The sequence below is a fragment of the Bradysia coprophila genome, unplaced genomic scaffold (assembly GCF_014529535.1).
Source record: "Bradysia coprophila strain Holo2 unplaced genomic scaffold, BU_Bcop_v1 contig_538, whole genome shotgun sequence".
Taxonomy (NCBI): Eukaryota; Metazoa; Arthropoda; class Insecta; order Diptera; family Sciaridae; genus Bradysia; species Bradysia coprophila.
In genome coordinates, this window is record NW_023503785.1 from 1,129,009 (window position 1) to 1,152,593 (window position 23,585).

The 23,585-nt window shown below is 36.1% G+C and overlaps 2 protein-coding genes across 4 annotated transcripts in view; both read right to left on the bottom strand.

Moving 5' to 3' along the window:
- LOC119083046 overlaps positions 1 to 23,585 on the bottom strand; it is a 113,625-nt gene that overhangs the window by 78,681 nt on the left and 11,359 nt on the right. The gene's annotated exons all lie outside the window — the stretch shown is intronic.
- Positions 18,186 to 19,769, bottom strand: LOC119083048. The gene is made up of 2 exons (XM_037192672.1): positions 19,502 to 19,769; positions 18,186 to 19,446 (listed from the first exon to the last, which is right to left on the bottom strand). The coding sequence occupies exons 1-2, from the start codon at positions 19,576 to 19,578 to the stop codon at positions 18,450 to 18,452; spliced, it is 1,074 nt and encodes a 357-aa protein (XP_037048567.1). The 5' UTR covers positions 19,579 to 19,769; the 3' UTR covers positions 18,186 to 18,449.

Genomic DNA, 23,585 nt, shown 5'->3' on the forward strand with positions numbered 1-23,585 from the left:
ACGTACGTATGCACTTCACTGCGAAACTTCACTTTAACATTAAGTATAATTTCCAGTTTCGGTTATACAAAGCGGGACGGTATGTTACAGACTTTCATTTTATGAAAATTTCTCCGGGTGAGGTAAATGAATGTGTATGAATTTGAAGAATTACACACATTGAATGGTTGTTGGTGGTGGGGGGAGGGGGTGGATAGAGGAATTTCTGTTATATGGTTTTGCCTATTTTCATATGCAAACATTTATAATATATCAGCACATTTGCTGGCTTTACATACACCAACACTGTGTACACACATACATAATGTATCCACCAGTGTGTTTACGTAATGATAACAAATAATATGATGAAACCGAATCCTGGTATAAAATTTATGCTCCGTTAAACAGACTCTAACTTTGGTTTTTAATTAAATTTTCGAATTATCTCTTACTTGAGCGGTGGCGTATTTATCATTGGTTGGTTTCGGCTTACCGGTTCTACTGTAAAATATGTTGTCGGCCTAAGGAATGCTTCCCATGATTTGCTCGACAAATTCTGAACTGAGCCAAGAAGTTATTAACGTAAACGAACGAGATGCAAGAACATATTAAGGACACGGACTACATAGTACATATCCAATAGGATATTATACGATTCATTTCCGTCTGTTTAGCGTTCAAATTACTGTACACAAACAAATGAATGCGGTATCTAAAATATAAACTGACACGGTAGCGCAGCCGAAATAAATTCCTCTCATCCGACTAAAGGGTTCCTTAAATTTTTAATTTTAAAATTACAACTCAACGATATCCCAAAAGTTAACGTACAATGGTGGCCACTCTTGCAGGTTATATTTTATTCGTCATACATAAGTGTCACGACAAAAGATAGTTTTAGCTGCAGTCATATAAAGCTTAATTGGAAAATTTGCATTTAAAACGATTTTGAAGACTCGTTGAATTAATGGGTCTTTATGCCGGCAACTACATTTAAAATGCACATAATTTCAATTCCAGGAATGTTCTCTACTCTGAACTATCTTTCTATCTCTCACTCTTGCCCTCTCCAATTACGCAAAACTTAATCCACAGTATTATGAATTATAGTTGACGTGGTAAATGGCAATTTTTAGCTTGAGCGATGATACCTTATTCCAAGCCTTATTCAGAAATAGGTAGGGCGGCCACATGGAACAATTACACAATATACAAACCAAAAACAGGAAGTTACTCACAAATAACGAGCAACGAATCAATTTGCATGTTTCTTCCTTCGTAATTGATTAAATTTGACACTACGCCGAATAAAATTGCAAGAAAATGTCTATTTCAGTTGTCCCTCTACTCATATGGTAATTATGTTGTTCCTTGTTGAATGGAAACTACTTGAAACGGTTTTTTGTTCGCTGAGCTTCTTTGTGATAAACTAAACATTTTTGTTTGAAATTTTAAATTCTAGAAAAACTCCACTCCTACTATAAAGCTTCCAAGCCAAGAGCTCTAGTTTCAGTAGGCTGAAATCATTCAGAAGTAATCGCTTCAAGACTAAAGGAAAACTTTTATTTATGTAAATTGGACGAAACAGATTGAAAATAGCCGAACTACAAAACTATATTCTTGTAGATGTTACGTAGTTCAGAAAATGGGTGTAATACCAGCGTTAAGGTCGATATACAATAAGAATTTCTATTGGTTGAATGTCGAGTCAAATTTTAAGCTCACGCGTCACAGACTCCGAAACGGATTGAAAAATGTCATTGTGATTCATACTTTACCCTTGGTTTCACATACGACTACTCATGAAAATACGTCTTGCACTATAGTGCTCTCCAAAAAATTAAAATCCGTGTTCAATGTTCTCATAAACATAAAAATCCAAGGCAAATGTTCTCCAAAAATTTCCTGTGATTGATTGAAATTAGATTTTCTCAGTTCAGGTTTGTGCTGTTGCGAGCATTAGCTATAAAGTATAGACGTGTGGTGATAGCGCCTTAATTTATAATCTCGTCAGAGTGCCTATGTAGCTTTTGAGGCTAGCACCACGTCTCGAGCACAACTCTAATGATTTAATTTAGGGAATTAATGTTATGATGTTTTTAAGATAAAAGAATGTTTCAATATGTTTTGATAATTTCGTTAGTAAATGGACCTGACCCACCCAGAATGTGATGAAAAAACGTTAAAACTTAAAATTTTGTGCTCTTTATTAACACGATAACTTGAGTAAATCTCAACCGATTTTTTTTTTGACGAAGATTGAAATCCTCAGGTCAAGTTCGAAAATGGGTGGCATCGGTTCAACCATCTAGGAGTAGTTCTCGAAAGAAGCCTTTCTTGCTTTTTGTTAACAAGACAACTGGAGTAATTCTCAACCGATAAAAAAAAAATTGGTGGAGAATGGAATTAATTTCTGAGGTTAGGTTCTAAAATAGATTATGTTGGTTTAACGAACAAGCTGATGTTGCTTACAGAATTTTTCCATCAAAACCGAAAAAATAGAACAAAAATTAACGAGTGCTAAGTGTTCACACGAGTTTAAATTTTATTGAAAACATACGTCATTTTTACCGGGGCATTTTATGTACAAAGTTTCGAAGATTTTCAGTGAAACTAAACAGAATTAATAATCAATGAGAGATTTATTAGACGATTCTAGTAGTTCTTCTTCTAAATGCGTTTTTGTGGCCATCAACATACAAAATTACATTTCATTGAAATAAATCAATAAATCATTGTCAATAAAAATACTATTGAGAAGCTCAGACATACAGTCAAGGGATCTGACCCACCCAACAGGTGGGATCTAGTTTTCTTACAGAAAAAATTGAGGTAAATCTGCAATAAAGATTGTATTTCTTATGTTCAGGGTTTTTTCAAGAAAAACAAACCTCGATCCTAGCAGTCTCCAATATTATTAAAATGCCCGCACGTTAGTAAGCGGGCGTGACACAAGTCCCCTACCAAAAATATTTTACCAAATTTTTTTTGAGGACGGCGGAGCATATTTACAGCAACTTTTTGACTTCCCCCCTTAACTCCAACGACCCCCAAACTAGGATATCCTATCTGCGACTTGTGACGCAAATTTTGTAACATTTTCTTTCACAAATTTTTGAGTCAATTTTTTGTTGATAAAAGTTTTGCGTACGACGCACAATGCATCACCCTCAGCGATATCAGTTATTTTCAAGGTTGCACTAGCGTCGCTAGTCATTAGCGACGCTAATTTTCAAAATTTGTCGCTACTAGCGTTAGCGCTCGTTAGAATGTCATTAGCGAAAAATTTTCCGCTGATCGCTAATCACTTCGCTAATGAAAAATAGAACTTTCTAGGAATTGAACAATTTAACATTGAATTATTAGAATAAACCCTTTAAGTTGAAAAAAAGACTAGATGGTCTGGAGGGATGAATTGACAGCTGACAGCTGTAATCGGTTCGGTTTTGATTACTTTCGTTCACTTTAATTGAATAAAATGTGAAAAGTGAACGAAAGTGATCAAAAGCGAACCGATCACAGATGACCTTCTACATGTCAGATGACCGTTTATTCAAAAGTCATCCTGAAATTGGTCATTTATACATAAAATACAATACAGTTATACGCAGTAGTGCCGCTCCTGAAAGGCTTCCCAATTTTTCGAAATTCGTTCAGAGAACCGATCGCTGTCAATTAAGAAATGAGAGCTTTGCAGATTCGTAATCATAAAATCTAATAAATTTTCCTCAAAAAATGATTGAACAATGTTCAATCAAAGTTCATCAAAAACAATAATTAAAAAATTATTGAGATTTCATCATGTTCAGCATGATCAAAAATGTTAAAAAATTTAAAAAATCGTCTTATCATGAGATCTTATAGCGAAACATTAGCGATCGCTATTAGCGGCCGCTACTAGCGCGCTAACTTTTTTTCGGTTAGCGAATAAGTTTAGCGACGCTAACATTTTTCGAAATTAGCGTTAGCGGTTAGCGTTAGCGTCGCTAATAAAAATCGTTAGCGATCGCAACCTTGGTTATTTTGTAAGTAAAATAAAGGACTTGCGTCACATTTACCTTTTAAGGGTTTTTTGACTGATTCGTTATTATGGTCGCAAAATGTAATTGAATTTTTATTTGCAAAGCGAAAAGAAAATCTTGTTTTTGTAAAAACATTTCCTTTCTTTATTGACTGAATGATTTTGCCATATTTTCAAGCACATATAACTCATAGACGTCAACGTCAACGAAAATCTTCCAGTTATTGTAGTGTAGAGAGATACTTGATTCGACGTTCTATAGTATAAAACGAGAAAAAAATTGTGAGAGCCTGAGTTATTATGCCAAGGGATGAATACCAGTAAACTTGTGAGGAGTAGATGAAGGCAGGATGATAGGTATAACAAAGTTGTTATATTGCTTTGAACGGGTGTTGTGTGTATTCTAGAACATGGAATATGGTTGATCGATTTTCTGGAAAATATTAAATGAACTGTGAAAACCACAGCTATAAGAGACGGAGATGGGACATAACAGAAATAAAAAAAAGATTGTTCTCTGCCACATAAACAATACATTTTTTCCCTCGGTATATTTGTATAAATATGGATCATCTCACATCCTACAATAGAACACCAGAAAAACGAATTACAAAGTTTTTTATTTCTAAATAAATTTACAAAGATTTTTTTTTGCACTCATTCGTTCTTCTATTATTTTATAATGTGGTTGTTGTTGGAGTGTTTTTTTTATAACAGTTTTTTTTTCACTTTGATGTGAAATTGATGACTGGGTTGGCTGCAGAAAAGAAAGGTAATTTTAAAGTTCTCTCGGGTATAATATTAATTATCGTTTCCCATACCCCCATAACCATGGGAAACTTTATTTAAAAGCGGTTTTTAAAAGATAATTTGCATTTCCATTTTCAATTTAATTTTCAACAACGTAAGAAATGATGGTTTAGTCGGTAGATGTTTGTGAAGGATTCTTGGAAAACGTACCTACCGAAATAGGACGCATTTTCTAATGGACTTTTTTCTATGATGTGTCCAGATAAGTAATGGACGATTACTAGTCGTTAAAAATGTGTTTTTATCTTTAAATTCCTCGATACTGGTGTGACTAATGGGAGGTGATCGAAATTGCAAACCGAAAACAGGCACTCATTATGGAGTTCTTTTCACATACACGAGCGGTATATAGTCGTGCGGGGTGTCGTTGGAAAGGTAATTGCATCTACTTTCAATCCGTTAAAAGCTTGAAGAAAAAGACGAATCCCTTCTTTCGTCTGCCCATATCACAGTGCAGATGATTTTTTTTTAAAGTTTTCTTTATTTGTTTAATAGAACAAATACAAAGTAAATCTAACAACTGAAATTTCGGAAGCAAAACAATTCCTGCTACTTTATGATGAAATAAAAATTCATTTTAAAGCACGGAAGATACAAGCGAGCTAACAAAAAAAAACCTTTATCGAAAAACAGCGTTTTTAAGAAATTAGACTGGAGTGAAATGGGTATCAACATAAATGGAGAGTACCTGAGTAATCTCCGTTTCGCAGATGACATCTCCCTGATAGCAGCTGATCTAGATCAGGCGCAAATTATGTTGCAACAGCTGAATGAGGAGTCAAACAAAGTCGGCCTCAAGATGAATTTGTCGAAAACGAAAATCATGACAAACATTGACGACGACAGAGACATTAAAATCGGTGATACTGCCATTGAACGAGTCGACAGTTATGTGTACCTAGGTCACAAATTGAAGTTGGGTCTAGACAACCAAACTGCAGAAATAAAACGTAGAATTGGTCCTGCATGGGCAGCGTTCGGAAAACTCAGGCTAATTTTCAAAAGCTAAATGAATAATAGTCTGAAACGTAAAGTGTTCGATACGTGTGTCCTTCCTGTGCTCACATATGGAGCGGAAACGTTAACGTTAACAAAAGCTTCCGAAAATAAATTAAGAGTGACACAAAGAGCTATGGAACGAAGTATGCTTGGAATTACGCTCAGAGATAGAATGACAAATCAATGGATTCGACAACAAACAAAAGTCGTTGATGTCATTGAAAGAATAGCATCCGTAAAATGGAGCTGGGCGGGACATATTGCAAGAAGGACGGACGAACGTTGGACCAAAAAGATCATGAACTGGAGACCACCTAAAACACGACCTAGAGGTAGACCACCAGAGAGATGGAGTAATGGTATAAAGAGAATTGCAGGCGCAAATTGGCAACAAGTGGCAACTAATCGTTCGGAATGGAAAAGAATTGGGGAGGCCTACGTCCAGCAGTGGACAGAAACAGGCTGAAAAAGAAGAAGAAGAAGAAGACGAAAAACAGCGTGAGAAAAGAAAGTGACAAAAATGAAAATTACGGTAATACAAAAGCAAAATCTATCGGGCTCATACCGGAGCTCAGTTCATGTTAAGAAAACACAGAAATCTTACCATGAACGGAAATCAGACAAAAACAAAATCATTGTCCCTCCATTGTTGAAAATGCGTATCTCGTCGTTGGATAAGAGTGTTTCGTTCGAGTGCCATTTTGCCCAAAACGCTACCGGGAGATACTTAGGAGTGCAGATGAATTTTAAACCCAACAAGACCATATCTGCCCCGAAAGAAGATGCTTTCCTTACAGTCAGAGGCGGTGAATTTTCAGCATGAATAGATTGTGAAAATCGTTATCGTCACCACCGCAAATATCAGCGATGGCACTGCCTTCGAGTCGGTCTTTTGATATACGAAATTTACTTTAGCCAAATTTAAAAATCAAAATCATTTCAAATAATTCATTTGTTAGGAAATCCACAATCTATTTGATTCAGCTGATCCACACGTAGAATCCACACTGTTTAATACGGTTGAAGCTGCGACACGCACGCGCGCGCAGCAGTGGTGGTAAAACCGTATAAAGACGTATAAACAGTTTTCATTGTTTGTGTGGATCAGCTGAAAGACAGCTGAAGCAAATTCATGCTGAAACTTCACTGCCTTCACTGATTGTAAGTCATGCTTGAAATCTCGTCGTAGATGGACCTACATTACTAAGACACTCACGTTAACGTGAGACGTAGCAAATGTGGTATTGATGGAAAGCTGAGACTATTTTATAAAATGTCTCAACAGCTATCAATAGACTACGAATTGGGAGTTCCGCTGGGATCGATATTGGGAGCTTTAATATTTATTTTGTAGATCAATGAGATGCCAACCTTCTTCAAAAATGCGTTTGTAAACTTCTTCGCCTTTACATTCGTGGTCATCGACAATTGTCCCTTTAATGATAATGCAAAATAAGTCAAGACAAAAAAGTTGCAAGAAAAATTCATTTATATATGTTTCCTACCGCGGGACGAAAGAAAAAAATGTAAACCCACGGACCGAAATATATAAAACTTAATACGTAACTCTTTCGGCCTCCTCAATCGATACGTAAATAACTATTGTTTAGTAGAATCGCGAAACATTTGACATTTGAAGTGATTGTCGCCTGCAGAAACTACAGAAACTTCAAAATCGTACGTTTAGAATCATACTGAGATGTTCTAAGTACACCAATATTCGGATGATGTTAAATGTGCTGAGGATTATGAATGTTAATGCTAAACAAATCACAATATCAAATTTGCGACCATATTTTTAATAAAACTACCTTTAATTTTACTGGAAAAGTGAAAAAATATGCAAGATCGGGTGACCGATACAAAACCTTGTTCAAACGACGAAGTAGTTTTGATGACATTGGCTTGCCTTTTGCAAAACGGCTGTAAATATCAATGCGGTGAACCGGTGAACAATATTTTCAGTACTGCCGCTGTACCGTGATAATCACAGCATGATTAACGGCAGTTGGTACCACATAGACGTCGGTGGACTGTGTGTTCATTTCATTTGGAGACCGTTTAAAGAATGAAAAAAAAATTCAATTCTTTGCAACCAATCGGTACCATTTCCCGCAACATCCACCCTGTAGCACATTGTATGTACTTTTTTGCGAGCTTTCACACATCGATGTAATTAATTCGGTTGAATTGAACAACACAAACTTGTAAACCCCACTACACAATCATTAAACACAATCGGATATTACATTCGGATGTCATTCCCAAAATCGCAACTAAATCCCAATCATGTAACAATGTTGTTGTTTATTCGACCGAATATCTTTCAAGATGTCATTAAGCCAGCATAAATGGCTGTATACACACAAAATCCTCAATTATTACAATATAGTAAATAGCTACAAGCCAACTCTCTTGCCCACACATTTCATTCGTATAAATCATACATTTTAATGCTCGTATGTCACCATAATACATTTCGGCATTACAAATTATGTTACATTCGTTTCAATGTCGATGACAAATTTGTTTGTTTTGTCACATTACAGTTTGAAGATTTTCTCGTGCTCGTTTTTTAGCTTGTTCTATTCGGAGCGGTTTGACAGAAATATATTTGGTAATAGCAAAAAAAATGCTTTTGCAATTTGTCGCAATAGTGTGGTCCATATATCCGCCATCCTGTTTAGAAGTAGTGACGAACATTAATAACTTGGCATGCTTTTGTTTTCCCTAGCGTTCAAAGTGGCTTATTACACACCTAGAGAAAACAATGAAGTATATAACGAGACATGTATGTACACGACGAGGGCTTGCCCGAGTCGTAGTACATGTGATATACTTCATGAAGTGGGGACGGGTGGCCTAGTGGTGAACGCACTAGACTTCCACGAAAAAGTCCCTAAGCTCACCCAAGCTTCAAAAATTGGGTAGTTTCGGTATTCGATGCCCGAGCCCGGGACGCAAAAAATAAGTACACGAATATTATGTGACGTTTTCACATATATGGACTTCAACGTATACTGAATCGCCACCTGTTGGACAATAGGCTAAACTTCAGCGTGGACTTAAACGATTCAACAAATATGCTGCATCTGAATGTTACATTCGACCTCTCCAGCAATGAAACCTGCCACTACATATCTGCATAAAAGATGGCGCAAACGACCTGCGAGTGTGATATGAATGTGAACGATGGCAACACAGTATGTATTTACAAAATGGGTCTTCACGATGTCCAAAGATGAAATGTCATGAAATGACACAATAATCGACACAACTGTGTGAAAACTTAGCTTAAACAGTATTAGATATAAGTCCTATGTATGTAATATGAGAATTGTAAGATGTAGAAACCATACGCTAAATAAATAAATAAAACTTCATGTAGCTGTATCAAACGTCAAGTAATAGGTAGGTCCTATTGGCAGGCGCCTGCCAATAGCCAGATATTATTATAATGACTATTGGCAGGCGCCTGCCAATAGTCAAAATATTATTATTTATTGGCGGCGCCAACTAATCTAATATTCTCGACATGCTACACCTCTCCGCCTGCGAATAGTGTATTTTAATATTCTGGACTATTCAAATTTACAGCTCAATAATTTCTAATATTTCTCAGCAATCTATATGTTAATTAGCTTTTGAGAATTGCATAGGAAAGTTTATTAAATAAATTTTCTCCAGATGTAATCGCCTATTCTATGAAATGATGTGGACATTACAAAAAGGTAGCAAACAGATAATGACAATCAGCTAACCTTGTTGCTTAAATACACACTTGTGAGTTCGTCTCGTAACACAAAATTGGTACTTCATGTAGTGTATGACTTTCGCAGCACCCAATGTAATATACTATTTGTACTAGATTAATGAAGACGACACAGCATATGCTGTGATCAGTTTAGAGATGACCCATTGGAACCTTGAATTTTTCTGCTAGTACTTTTTGTCTATGTATCGCTTTCGCGTTATTCGTCATCTCATCATATTATGAAGTGACTATTCGCACAATGTATGTACTTACGAATAGCCTCTTCTTCGCTATTCGCACATTCTGAGGAAGTGACCTTTGGTCAAGGTCCAACAAAATGACGAAATGAGGCGTATTTCGTCAAAGGATAAATTCAGTAAAAAAAAACGAACACCTTCATCATTCAATTTGTAGAAGGATGAATTCAGTTGATCAATCAGAATACAGAAACCTTCCTTATTCAAGTTGAAAAAGTATGAATTCAGTACCAAACTCATTCTGTACACAGTTTGTAAACGGATGAGTAAATTTGGAACAAACCAAACTCTTACCTTTTACAGTTAGTAGAAGGATGAATTCAGTTGAAACAAATCAAACTCTTTCCTTACACAGTTTGTAGGAGAATTAAAACCCAAACTCTTTATTGACACTGTGTGTAGAAGGATGGATTCAGTAGAAACAAGCCAAACTCCTTCCTCACACAAATTGTAGAAGGATGAATTCAGTAGGAGGAAACCAAACTCCTTCCTCACACAAATTGTAGAAGGATGGATTCAGTTGGAACAAATCAAACTCGTTCCTTACACAGTTTGTAGGACAATGAAAAAAACCAAACTCTTTATTTACACTGTTTGTAGAAGGATGAATTCAGTAGGAACAAACCGAACTCCTTCCTCACACAAATTGTAGAGGGACGAATTTAGTAGGAACAAAGCAAACTCCTTCCTCACACAAATTGTAGAAGGATGAATTCGGTAGGAACAAACCAAAGTCCTTCCTTACACAGTTTGTAGAAGGATGAATTCAGTTGGAAGTTGGAACAAACCGAACAACACCTTTACTCAGTATGTAGAGAAATGAATTCGGTAGGAACAAACAAAACTCTTTCATTGTAAAGTTTGTAGAACGATGAATTCTGTAGGAACAAACCAAAATATTTACTCCTACAAATTGTAGAAATGAATCTAGTTGTATCAGACTAAACTTCTCCCTCACACAATCTGTAGAAGGATTAAGTAGGAACAAAACACATGCCTGAACCATATGATTCATAAAAGGTTAATATAACTGACTATTTGATCTAATTAATATTCTGTTATAAAGTCGTTAATAATATTTGGTTTCGAAAGCTCTAGAATACGTAATGCGAATAGCATTTTCCTTTTTAAATTATCGTCTGTGCCAATAGTCAAAATTCTATAAGAAAAACTATTGATAGGCGCCTGCCAATAGTCATTTTAATAAAATTTTCACTATTGGCAGGCGCCTGCCAATAGTCATTTTAATAATATTTTGGCTATTGGCAGTCGCCTGCCAATAGTCATTTTAATCAAAGTGACTATTGGCAGGCGCCTGCCAATAGTCATATTAATAATATTTTCACTATTGGCAGGCGCCTGCCAATAGTCACTTCGCAAGTAATATTGATTACCTACTTATATAATGTTCATTCCTTGTTATGTATCTCCATTACATTACAACCAATTCACTACAAAGCTCTAGATATAAAAAATTTAAAGTCGACTGCGCCTCGGATCAACAAACTTCACACAATAACTGTACTTTTCAACCTTTATCCTTGCTTTTATCTTATCCATTGTCATGTAAAAAACTATTTATCCGAATTAAATGGTTCTCGTGGTCTTAAAACCACCGTATTTATAAGGGCACCCAGCTTGAGACGAATACGAATGTGTGACATCGCACATTAAACAGCAGTTAAAACAAAGACAATTTTATATTCAATTTAAGATAATTCAACAAATGGATAAACTGTTTGCGGCTTTAATCAGCTTAAGTGGTGTATATAGTCGGTGGAAAAATCCTCTGATGCTTTATCATCAAATAGTTTTCCGCCACAGTTCAGTTGGATATTGTAAATTTTTGGTAGCATTTGTAGCACAGAGAGTGATGATACAATGCGTTCAAAACCTTTTTTTCTACAGATTTATGGATAAAAATCTGGAATTAAAATTGTAATCTTGATTAATTAAAATTGAAAGACTGCATTTGCAACCTTGTACACAGATAAAAATATGGGATTACCATTTTTAGCTCCGATGGGATAACTTTCAAAAAGTAATTCTTTCTGGATTAGATTTTTAATCTTCGCTAGAAATTGAAAAGATGTAATTCCTTCAGGGATTAAAAGTAGGACTAAACAATAATATTGGGGATTGAACGATGATACTGTTGTTTGGAATTTTCCGTCTATAATTTGATTGTCTTGAAATCACACTTTTGTGTTAATTTGGTTTGAATACACGATTTACGTACAAGAAGATATGGTCAATTAGTTTACACAATGACATTTGGTTTAATTAAAATCCTTGCAATCAAAATTTAATTACTTTTGAGTCAAACTCATATCTGTCAAACTTGACTTTTCCGTTTGCGTTTTCGTTTGTATTTTCGTTCAGTTTAAAAATTCTGACGTTCCCTAATATATAGGTGCTGGAGCGAAACAATTGAAGCCTGCAGGAAATGGCGTAACAGTGAACTGGCAGCAAAAGTGCATATCTTTCAGCCACGTCATTTTACAGTATCTAAGTGTTCTTCGTAGTCTTGAATTCTGAATCATCCTATCGATTCGGAATTCAAGACTTTAATTTTTTGTAAAAATCGTCATGTTCACGTGATGTAGGTAGAGTATCGTTCTTCGTTCAAAATCACGCTCTCAGTGAGTGCTACAAAAGTTCAAATTTAACTATCTATTTTACAATGAACTTTGTCTCGAAAATGGTTCTTTGAAAATAAAGCGCACTGGGAGTTGAAAATTATTGAAAAAGTTTCCAATTTCCAGTTCACTGGTGTTGGTATTCTGTGTTTCGTTTTATTGTATTTTAAATATTATTTCCGTATCACAGTCACTTAGGAATTTTAATGTTTTTTTCTTTTATATTTCCACTAAATATAATGAACAATAGATTGTGAACTGCATGTTACATTGTTACATTGACACTTCACATTAATTGAGAGGAAATTATTTTTACCCTACATACCCTAACCCTACCCTGCACCAAAAAGTACAATGAGAAAATGTGTATGATGAAAGAAAAACATAAATAAACTTTGAAGTTTCGACCTGCATACCTTCAATTAGGGCTGAAAAAGTGAAAATTTTCTAGCGTTATTTTTCCGTCGGATTGAGTTTTGCATGACCTACACGGTGGGGCCACGGACACTTTTAAGCTTTTCGAGTTCTTACACACTTGTTTTCTGTTTATTCCAAAAAGTGCAGAAATTCGTATTAGTTACTAAATTATAAAACCAAATTGATGCCGGAAGTGTGCTAAAATTTAAAATGAAAGGCCACTTGGATGGAACGCGTTACAAGGGCAGCACTTTTATTTCTTCAATAAATGTTTGCTTCTTCTCCAATTCGCGATGTTCTCAATAAGAGTGCGTTGAAATTTCCTTTTCGGTTCATTCGAGCATTCATTAAAAATTCGAATTCTGAGGCTCCTTCACGGCTTGAATATGGTTCGAAAGAAAGAACCCAGTTATACAGATTTAGGTTTGAATGAAAAGATTCTAGTTAGTATTTAGCTATTTGCAACGAATTTGTAAAAGGAAAAGGAATTTTAAGAAACTAAGAAGTTTTCCGTCAACTCAAAACCCACATCTGTGTCAGTTAAAAAATGATTGTATCCATGTTTTCAATTCATTGCACTGAAGTTTCGACGAGGAAATGACGAGCAGTCAACGTTCTTCAGGAACTCACTTTTTCTTGAGGAAATCGTCGATTCTTCTCGCCAATAGATTAAGATTAGGTGGAAGCACCGACATTTGGTGGGTATTGAAGTTCATTTTTTTTTAAGTTGCCAATAACATTATACAATGTCAAAAATGGGAAAATGGGCGTAAAACAAATTCCCAGAAAATGTGTAAAAGATGGGAATGGCCGTACACCCGATGAACTTACTTTAGAAATTTGTTTCTGTTTTCAACGCTATTCAATCCACAAATACAATCCAATACAATCCATATGAAATCACATTGAAACATAGCTCGATTACACATACACTTATGCACGCGAGACAGCAGTATCAGTAAGAATGTGTGTAACATGTACGAAGTACGTACATGGTATATACGAAGTTTTTTTTATGTGGATTGAGAAACTGTGGTATGTTAGTAAAGGGAATACTAAATTTGATTACTGTAGAACATATTCACAGAAAACGTGCAAAAAATGTGAGGAAAAAATTCCCAGAAAATGTGCAAAAAATGGGAAAATGGGAATGGCCGTAAAACAAATTCCCAGAAAATGTGTAAAAAATGAAAGAAAAAATATCCCAAAAAATGTGCAAAAATGGGAATTTGTTTTACGGCCATTCCTCTTTTTCCCATCTTTTGCACATTTTCTGGGAATCATGTCCGGAGCGTTAGCGGAGGACTTGACGCAGTCTAACTTCCAAAAAAAGAACGAAGAAAATTTTTTGAGACGCGGCAACTATATATAGCCGAATATTTCAGTTTCTACCCTTTGGTTTATATCACCAAAAAACATATTCTATCATATTCTCGCTTCAACTACGAGCAAAACGAGCTATCACTCGACTATGTAGGTTTAAAATTGCCGGAGATACATCGTTTTGAAATTGGTCACTTTTCATACAAAATACACCAAATTGACTTTTCCCAAACAATCAAAATCTTTCAACTTACTCTGTATGTTTCTATCTATCTATCTATCTATCTATCTATCTATCGACGGTCGATCTCGGAAACTAGTCAGCCAATCTCCATGAAATTTTGCAGGAACCTCAGGGTGGGCATAAAAATGAAAATGTGATACGCCATTACCCCAGGAAAAACCAGAATTTTGTTTTATTGTCCTCGAAGTGGTTTCTGAGTGTGGTTTTCGAGGGTCGGGAACGCGTTTTCGGCTGTAGCTTAGCTGTATTGAAACCTACAGAGGCGTGCGACCCATCAAATGAAAGGTATTCGTAACACAATTCGAACAAAAAAATAATTTAAATAATCGGGGCAGATTCGTTTGAGCTAGAGTGATTAGAGTGACCAAATTTTGAGCTACTCGAGCGTAGGATGAAAGGACTAATATTTTTTTGGGTTATGAAAGATAGAGAGTTACTTTCTTCGGCAAAGTCTCAGAGTTTTACGAGTAGAACAGAGGGGCATATGTGAAAAATGTCGAAAGTTGGAAGTGGATGGGTCAATTGGGATTTTGTAGATATTTCTTGAATGGTGGCAGATAGAATTTCGTCCAATTTTCGAATTTCGTCAAATTTTCGATTTTCGTCAAATTTTCGATTTTCGTCAAATTTTCGATTTTCGTCAAATTTTCGAATTTCGTCCAATTTTCGAATTTCGTCCAATTTTCGAATTTTGTCAAATTTTCGAATTTCGTCAAATTTCCGAATTTCTGTTATAAACTGTTATAAAAAGCAGTGTTCTAAAAGTCTGATCATGCAACACATGTACTGTACCAGGAATTTTCACACATGTAGGTACTTGCATATGCAGTGCATATTATGCACCGTATTGTGTACCCTAAATTTTAACTAAAACGAGTAAACAGAGCAACCTTTTATTGTTCCGAACGTCATTCACTTAAGTTTGTGTTTCTAAAGTTTGAAACGTATCTACGTACTTGCATACTAGTGAAATATGGATAACGTGGATGAGATCGATGAACTGGAAGAATTTTCTTTATATTCTGAATTCATGAAATTAATAAGCGAATCAGTAGTCACTGAAAGTGTGGTCAAATTAAGTGAATATGTTTCGTGTGACCAAAACGTCGAAGACATGATCAATGATGGAGAAGTAGATGCTGATGCCGATAACGAAATTTTGCAATGCATCATTAACTTGATCGAACTGGACTATATGCTGCAAGACGACTGTCCAAAAAAGAGACGCAAAGGTGAACGAAGATGGGGAGTGCATCCGATAAATCAAATGAGACAGGAGCAAGGTCATTTCAATAATCTCTTTGAGGAAATGTTGGCTCATGATCACGACAAGTTTTTTAACTACACCAGGATGACACCTGAAAGGTTCCAACACCTTTTTGAACTAATCGAATCAAGAATTACAAAATTTGCTCCGAATGCTATTCCGGCTAAGTGTAGACTTCTTCTAACGCTACGGTATTTTAAATTTAAATTTTAATTTGGTGTTCTGTTCAACGATAAGTTCGTTACTTTCAGTTTTCTGGCAACTGGCGATTCATTGAAAAGTCTCCATTATAATTTTCGAGTTGGGATATCTACAGCATATTACATAATAGGTGAAACTTGTGATGCATTGTGGGATGTCTTACAGCCTATCTATTTGAAGTTTCCTGAAAAAAACGATTGGATAAGAATTGAATCCCAGTTTCGCGAAAAATTAAATCTTCCCAACTGTGCTGGCGCCATGGATGGAAAGCTGATTGAAATATTTGCACCGAATCGTTCAGGATCACTATATTTCAACTACAACAAATTTTTCAGTGAAAATTTGCTGGCGGTTTGTGATGCACTGAAAAATTTCATATATGTCGATATAGGTAGCTATGGACAACAGACAGATGGAGGTGTACTATTTAATTCAACGTTTGGCAAGCGATTGGATTTACACAAATTAGATTTTCCACCACCAACACCACTACCTCATACTACAGTTCCTTTTCCATTTTTTATCATCGCAGACAGTGCATTCCCTTTGAAGGAACACTTATTGACACCGTACGCTGGGAACCAACTTAACTTGTCAGACGCTGAAATCAATTTCAACAATGAGCATAGTAGTGTCCGAAAAATAATCGAAAACACATTTGGTATTTTGGTTAGACGATGGCAGGTATTTAGTGGACCGATTGAAATGCACCCAACAAACGTTGATAAAATAATAAAAGCTGCCGTTGTTTTACACAATTACATCAAATCATTTGACGACCCTTCTGCGATTCGGTACATGCGTGAGGATAGATTCACACATCCAGCTACGGAATCATTGCGAAGCTTCTACGAAGCAGGATTGAAATTACATGCAGCTAATGAGAGTGAATATGCTGGTGTTGTCAGGGATACGTATGCGAGCTACTTAATGAATGTATTGTGAAATTTTTTTAAGTTCGCAGCATAAACCTCTTACAAAAAAATATAAAAGCGCGAGACTCTGAGCATGAAGTTTAAAAAAATAACACAGACACAAAATCTTAATCGATCGGAGCTGTTCCGTTTGTTTGTTTTGATTGTGCAGTATAATATAATATACATAAAACTAAACGCAATGTACAAATTACATTTGACGTTGTAGAATTTACTGATGGTTTGTTGTGAGTCAAATCAAGTACTAGATGTAGTGTGAAATCGTGTTTGATATAAATACAGGTGAACCGAATCTATATATTTTATTTCAAACGATAATAGTTAAATAGTAAGTTAAAATCCAAAATCATGCATAATACAGCTTAAAAAACTAACACAGATACAAGGTCTTAATGGATCGAACTGTTTGTTTTACAATAAAGAGACTGATTGTATGAATTTGTCTGTTTTAATGTAATTTTAAAGTTATTGAATTTCTTGATTTTAATGTCATTTTAAAGTTATAGAATTTCTTGATTTTCTGTTACTGAAGTACTAGAATTCCTCATTTTGATTTTGGTATATAGAGAAGAACCGACTCTATACATGTTATTTCTGTAGCATCTACAGTTTAGAAAAATAACACAGAGACAAGATCTGAATGGATAAACCTGTTCTATTAAAATAATGAGACAATGTCTTTCGTTTTGACTATACAGATTTGTTTGCACTAAATGCAATTGTTCGCATTTGTTATAATTTGCAGTTTTATAACGTGGAGTGCATACTTTAGGTATCAATTTAGAGATTTAAAATGATTTTTAGCATCGTACGAAGTACTGGGGCTTTTAATACTGTTAGGTCGTTCGTAATACGTGGAATTCAGAGCAGACGATAAGGCCATAGATGACGAAAAAAAATGTACATCTGTCCATGAAGAGCAAAATTTTAGTAAATCTCGAACAATTTTGAATTTTTTCCCATGTTATCATAATTGTGGATTTAACTTCGAAGATGGACATATTTTATTTCGGTCCTCCCCGAGCTAGGGCCGCCTACGTGTTTTATGGTCTTTTGAGGAATCCGTTTTTAAAATCGTGAAGTCCTCCGAGGTGACATAAGACCATACCTGGGTAGTTTATAATCATTACTTAGACTTAATGGTAGTAGCTCGTTTTTGCTATTTTTTTTTTAATTTCAAAGGTACTTCGTGTGCGCAACTTACAAGTTGAACAATTTCTATAAAAATTTTACCTTTCGCGCGGGCACGCACTACAATTACGGACGCAATAAAGTTGTACGCATTAGGGTTGCGAAGAGTAAAAAACATTAAAGCTCTCAGCCTCTTTGTTGTAGAATACTTGACTCTGGTTGAGTTGAACATACCTCGAATAAAAGGATGGAATAATGATGAGAGTCAAAACGAAGTAGTAGAACTCATTTTTATCGGCTTTGTCATCGGTTTATTTCAAAAGATAACAGTTAAATAGTAAGTTAAAATGCAAAATCATACATGGAGAAAAATACGACTGATCAATGTCAGAAAATGTTAGGACGCGTCACTCAAACACTCGCGGCTAGTTTAAAAAAATAACACAGATACAAAATCTTAATGTAATTTTCAAATCGAATGCTGATTTACTAACTCCAAGATCTCCCGCTCCAAATTTGGAAGAATGTCCTGGGAGACCAATGACAATTTCGTTCCCAGGTACGCTAGGAACGGAGCGTATGGAGATCGCTCCGATTTTTCAGTGACTTTATTCGTTATAGCGGTCAAACAGGACTCCATTTGCTGTCTAATTGCTTCGATGCGCTGATCTTTTGAGGCTGTTGTGGCTGGATTTGTCGGAGCTACAATTGGTACTGTATTAGCGTTAGAAGATGTTTCGTTGGATTGATTGACAGCAGATCGATTTGCATTGGATTTGTATTTTTTTGACGGAGGTAACGTGGAAAGTATGTTTTTTGGTTTTGAAGCATTTGGAACCAGTTGATTGGCTGCTGGAGTAAGTTTTCGACATGACGGTGGTATTATTTTTTGTGAGGCGCTTGTGCCAGGATGTGGTGAAACATAGTCGTCCATATCAAATGAATCTTCGATTGTGGGTGATAGTTCATTTATTTCACTTCGCATTGGGTTAATACGGGCCGAGGTTCCCTTTGCTGTTGTTGGAATGGACTGACGCGATGGTACATTGACCTTTGTTGATGTTGCATTCGAATAAGGTGACATATAACCGTCAACGGGTTCATCGATTTGTTCTTGTGGGATCTCGTTGTCTACAGCTTCGACGGCGGAATCGTGTTGTTGGTCAACGCGTACGTCAATACTAGGTGTAGACACATAAGTAAAGGTTGACACTTCACCGGTATATTTCGATATAACCCGTTTAACTGACGTGTGTTGACCACTTTTGTCCATATTTTCATCCAAATGCTCATCATTGCCATTTTTCTCGTAACCCCCATCTTGCAACTCTAATTCATCGATTTCGATTCCGTCCTCCAACTGGATCTCAATATTAGATTCGCTCTCGTCGACAAGATCAGTTTCCAGGTCACTGTTATTCGATGTACCTTTGTCCTCGTCAAACGATGTATCGTTTGTAAACGTCCTAAAAATAAGTTGAGCTCATCATCCAATAAATTCAATCGACAATGTTTACATACGATCTCGGCTGTATGAATGAATCAAGGAAACGGAGCCGCTCGAAATATACCCAGTATCTTTGAGTTCCACATTTCATACGTCTTTTCACTTCAATGTTCCGTTTCTCGCGGCAATATTTCTGGCGTAACGAAGCGTACTTTTTCTTTGCACCATCCACTAGCAATTTCAAGATTTATAAATTTATGTGAGTTGTTTCGATTCGTTAAAATTACCGGTCATTCTGCTTTCGTCAGCCAAACGTTTCCATACCTCTTCCTTCTTCCGTATATTCTTAAATTCCTTTAATGATTTATCATAAAGGATTCGGTTACTTTGAATCAAATTTATGAATAAATCTGTGGAAGCCTCCATTTGCACACAAAATTTATGCACACTGAGGGGGTTGATCGATATATTTTGACAAACAACCGTTTCTGACCTACTATGATCTGTTAAAATTGTGCTAAATATGTGAAAGTGGCACAAGTCATTTTGTACATATGTAGGGATTAGTACATATGTAGCATGATCGACACTTAAAACTTCTAAAACAACTGATATCCCAACAAAAATCTCTTCGAGAAAAGTGTGACGCAGTCTTTGAAGTACAATTTCTAAAATGAATGATATCGCTAGAGTTGACGCTTTCAGCTTCGTTACGCAAAAATTAAATTTTACACCCAATTTTAGTTCAAACAAGCTGGCTTAGCTTTTCTAATCATCTGCCAAATAATTTTTACCAAAAAAAATTTGACTGGAAACAACCAAAATTTTACCAAAAAAATCTGCGTCGCAAAGTGGCAAATGTTGAGGAACAGACCAGCAAGAAAATTTATCTGCCACATGCGACGCAGATTTTTTTGGTAAAATTTGGCGAAAAGCCCGTGGGTGGGGCTGAACGAATTTTAAATAAACGAGTAAGTTTCCATCCAGGTTTTTGTCATTCGGGGAGGGAAGTGCTATTCAAGTAATCAAGTTTTAACAAAATCCCCTGAGCTGTTTCTGAGAACTAGCACCAGTGTCAGCCAGGGCTTGTGAAACACTAAGGACTGAAGACTTATATAAGAATTGGTAGAGAGACAAATTCTAAAGTGTAAAAATTATTGCTCTCGATAATTTCTTCATTGAGCAATAGCAGCTGAAAGTCAAAATTTCCCCATGTTGAAAGACTGATATCTCCAGAAAGAAACTACCGATGAAGCCTGTAAATGGTGATCCCAGACTAGTTTTGCGAACCCTTTCGAATGGCAAAAACAATATTTTTGAATCGAAGCTTTCTGTTACATTTTCAGAAACTGCACTTTTTAGCTACCCTTTTTAGCTACTTCCCTCACCCAACTCACTTATGAAAAAAACCTGGATGGAAACGTTTACACGTTTATTTAAAATTCGTCCCGTATCTACACAGAATAGTATTTTTCGTACCAAGACAGGTAGGTCCAAAGTACTCATAGTACTATCTGTGTACCTTCAACGAATCGACACAACGATAAATTGTAGCCTAAAGTGCGCAAAAAAATCTACTTTCGATTCCTTTGTATCCGCGTACTTTCTGGGAAAGGTGGGACCATCGTTTTGTGTTAAAATGTGTTGGCTTTGAGTAAAAATAATAAATGTTTGTGTAACATACTACGAGAAAGCGCAATAGTTCACGAAAATAGGCACAAATTCTGAGTTTTCTCGTAGAGGGCTACATTACCACAAACATTAATTTATTATTGTTACTGAAAGCCAACCCTTCTTGACACAAAACAATGGTCCCACTTTTTCGCATAAATTTACACTACTTTCTGCATACCAACTTTGCTTAACCTGAGACGAAAAGATCAGGGGCGCAAATTGTAAGAACCGAGTTCGCTTTCACATTCTCCTACTTTCAAATAAAGACTCTTCGGAATAACACATCACGTAAAGTGGCAAAAAAGAGAAGAAAAGGCTGTTTCGACCACGAGAACTAGCGGCGGTCCTAGGTCAGAGTGGTCTCTGGTTTCTTCCGCTAGCCTCTTACACAAGACAGCAGTAAGTTTTCGGTTGAAAATCTTCTGATGGAAAGGTTGGGCATGACAGGAGTCCTACTTCGAAAAAAACAATAGCGCAGCAGACGAGAGTCAAAACATCGCTGTGATCTACCTGACTCTTACTAGAGAGGCTGAAGCACATTTTTCGAGATCTTTTTTGATTTCAATGTACCAACATTTCTAAAAAAAACGATTTTTCATAATAATACAAAGCACTAATAAGATTATACACAGAATAAAGTGGCTCTAATAGCCACATTGTCGTCATCATGTTTTCGTTTTAAAAAATGCAGCCCCTGCAACGAACGTCTTCTGAGCAATATAGCGGCTCAACATTAAATAGCAACGAAAACGAATAGTGGGCGTCATTGGAAGGAAGCGGAATATTTGCACGGAACAAATTTAACTTCATTTAAAGTACACAAAACCGAATCCACTGTCGACATTCATGTGGAAAACGTTTTATTAAACAAAAATAAACGTTCCAGAAAAAGGAGGAAATTAGCACATCATGAAATTTCATTGAATCCAATTTTTCATGGCTATTTAAAGGGTGGTGTAGCGGATATAAAAAGCTGGATACCAGATATATACACTTACACACTCCCTTTAATCCGTAGTGTAACGTTTGCACAAAATGGATTTGATGTCGACCATAGAGCATCATATATAATTCAATCGTCATGTCGACATAGCAAAGCCACGCCAGAGATATTATTCAGGTGTAAGTGCATCCGTCAGGTTATACGGAAAGAGCATTTTATTCTATAGACGAGAGCCTGTATGGTATAGATGGTGTATGATGTACCGAACACTTAAATAAATGAAATCTATAAGAGGGAACATACCTTCACAGAATAAATGTTTCATTTTCACATTCCGACACGTACGCTATTTTTTTTTTGTCGTATTTAAGGTGTCCCATTCTGTTACATTGAAGTTGTGATGAGTAGCTATTTTATTCATAATATTTTACTCGAAATATGGCCATGGTGAAAGCAAAGTGTTTCTGTGATACGTTTTTGTCGTCGTGTAGATACACTTTTCAGAATTTTTATTGTATTGCAGCATGGAACTAAAAATATCTTTGTTCGGCTGGTTGTTCGAAAGTTTTTAGCCCCTTACGAAGTACAAAGGGGCTTATAGGATTACGATGCCGTGTGTAATTGATGGAATTCGAAGCAGACGGTAAGGGCAAAGTGTTTGCCTATGTTCATAGATGACGAATCCGCAATAAAAATTTTGTCTGTCCGTCTGTCCGTCACGTCGATATCTTGAGTAAATCAAATCCGATTTCAAATTTTTTTTTCTCTGAAAGATAGTCAAAATAGTGAGGCTAAGTTCGAAGATGGGCATATTTAGGTCGGCCCTTCGTGAGTTAGGGCCGCCTAAGTGCTTTAAGGTCTTTTGGAGATATTTATGGCAAAATAAACGATGGAAATGTAAATGACACGGCAATACCAATCCAGGAAAAAAAAGTTTTTTAAAATCGGGTGAGTGGACCGTGAGTTAGGGCCTTAGAAGTGAAAAGCTACTCGGCCCTAAGTGTATTTTGCATATAACTCGAGTAAATTTCATCCTTTTTTCGTGATTTTTGTTTCATTTGAAAGGTAATCGAAGCCCGAATATAATGTGGCGAAGAACGTTTTAAATTTGGGTCCTTGGACTGAGGCCGCTCCTCGGCCCTAAGTGTATTTTGCATATAAATCGAGTAAATCTCATCCAATTTTGCTAGTTTTTGTCTTATATGAAAGGTAATTGAATACCGAATAGAATGTGATGAGAAAAATGTTTGAAAATTAGGTCCTTGGACTGAGGCTGCTCCTCGGCCCTAAGTGTATTTTGCATATAACTCGAGTAAATTTGATCCGTTTTTCGTAATTTTTGTTTCATTTGAAAGATAATCGAACACCGAATAGAATGTTGTTGAAAAAAAATTAAATTTGGGTCCTTGGACTAAGGCCGCTTCTTCTTCTTCTTCTTCTTTTTCAGCCTGTTTCTATCCACTGCTGGATGTAGGCCTCTCCAACTTCTTTCCATTTCGTACGATCCATTGCCATTTGCTGCCAGTTTGTACCTGCAATAT

Coding starts and splice junctions, on each gene's coding strand:
- LOC119083048 (XM_037192672.1), bottom strand. CDS start 19,578: ATGAAATGTGGAACTCAAAGATACTGGGTATATTTCGAGCGGCTCCGT. Junction 19,447..19,501: donor TCATTCATACAGCCGAGATC/GTATGTAAACAT, acceptor ACTTATTTTTAG/GACGTTTACAAACGATACAT.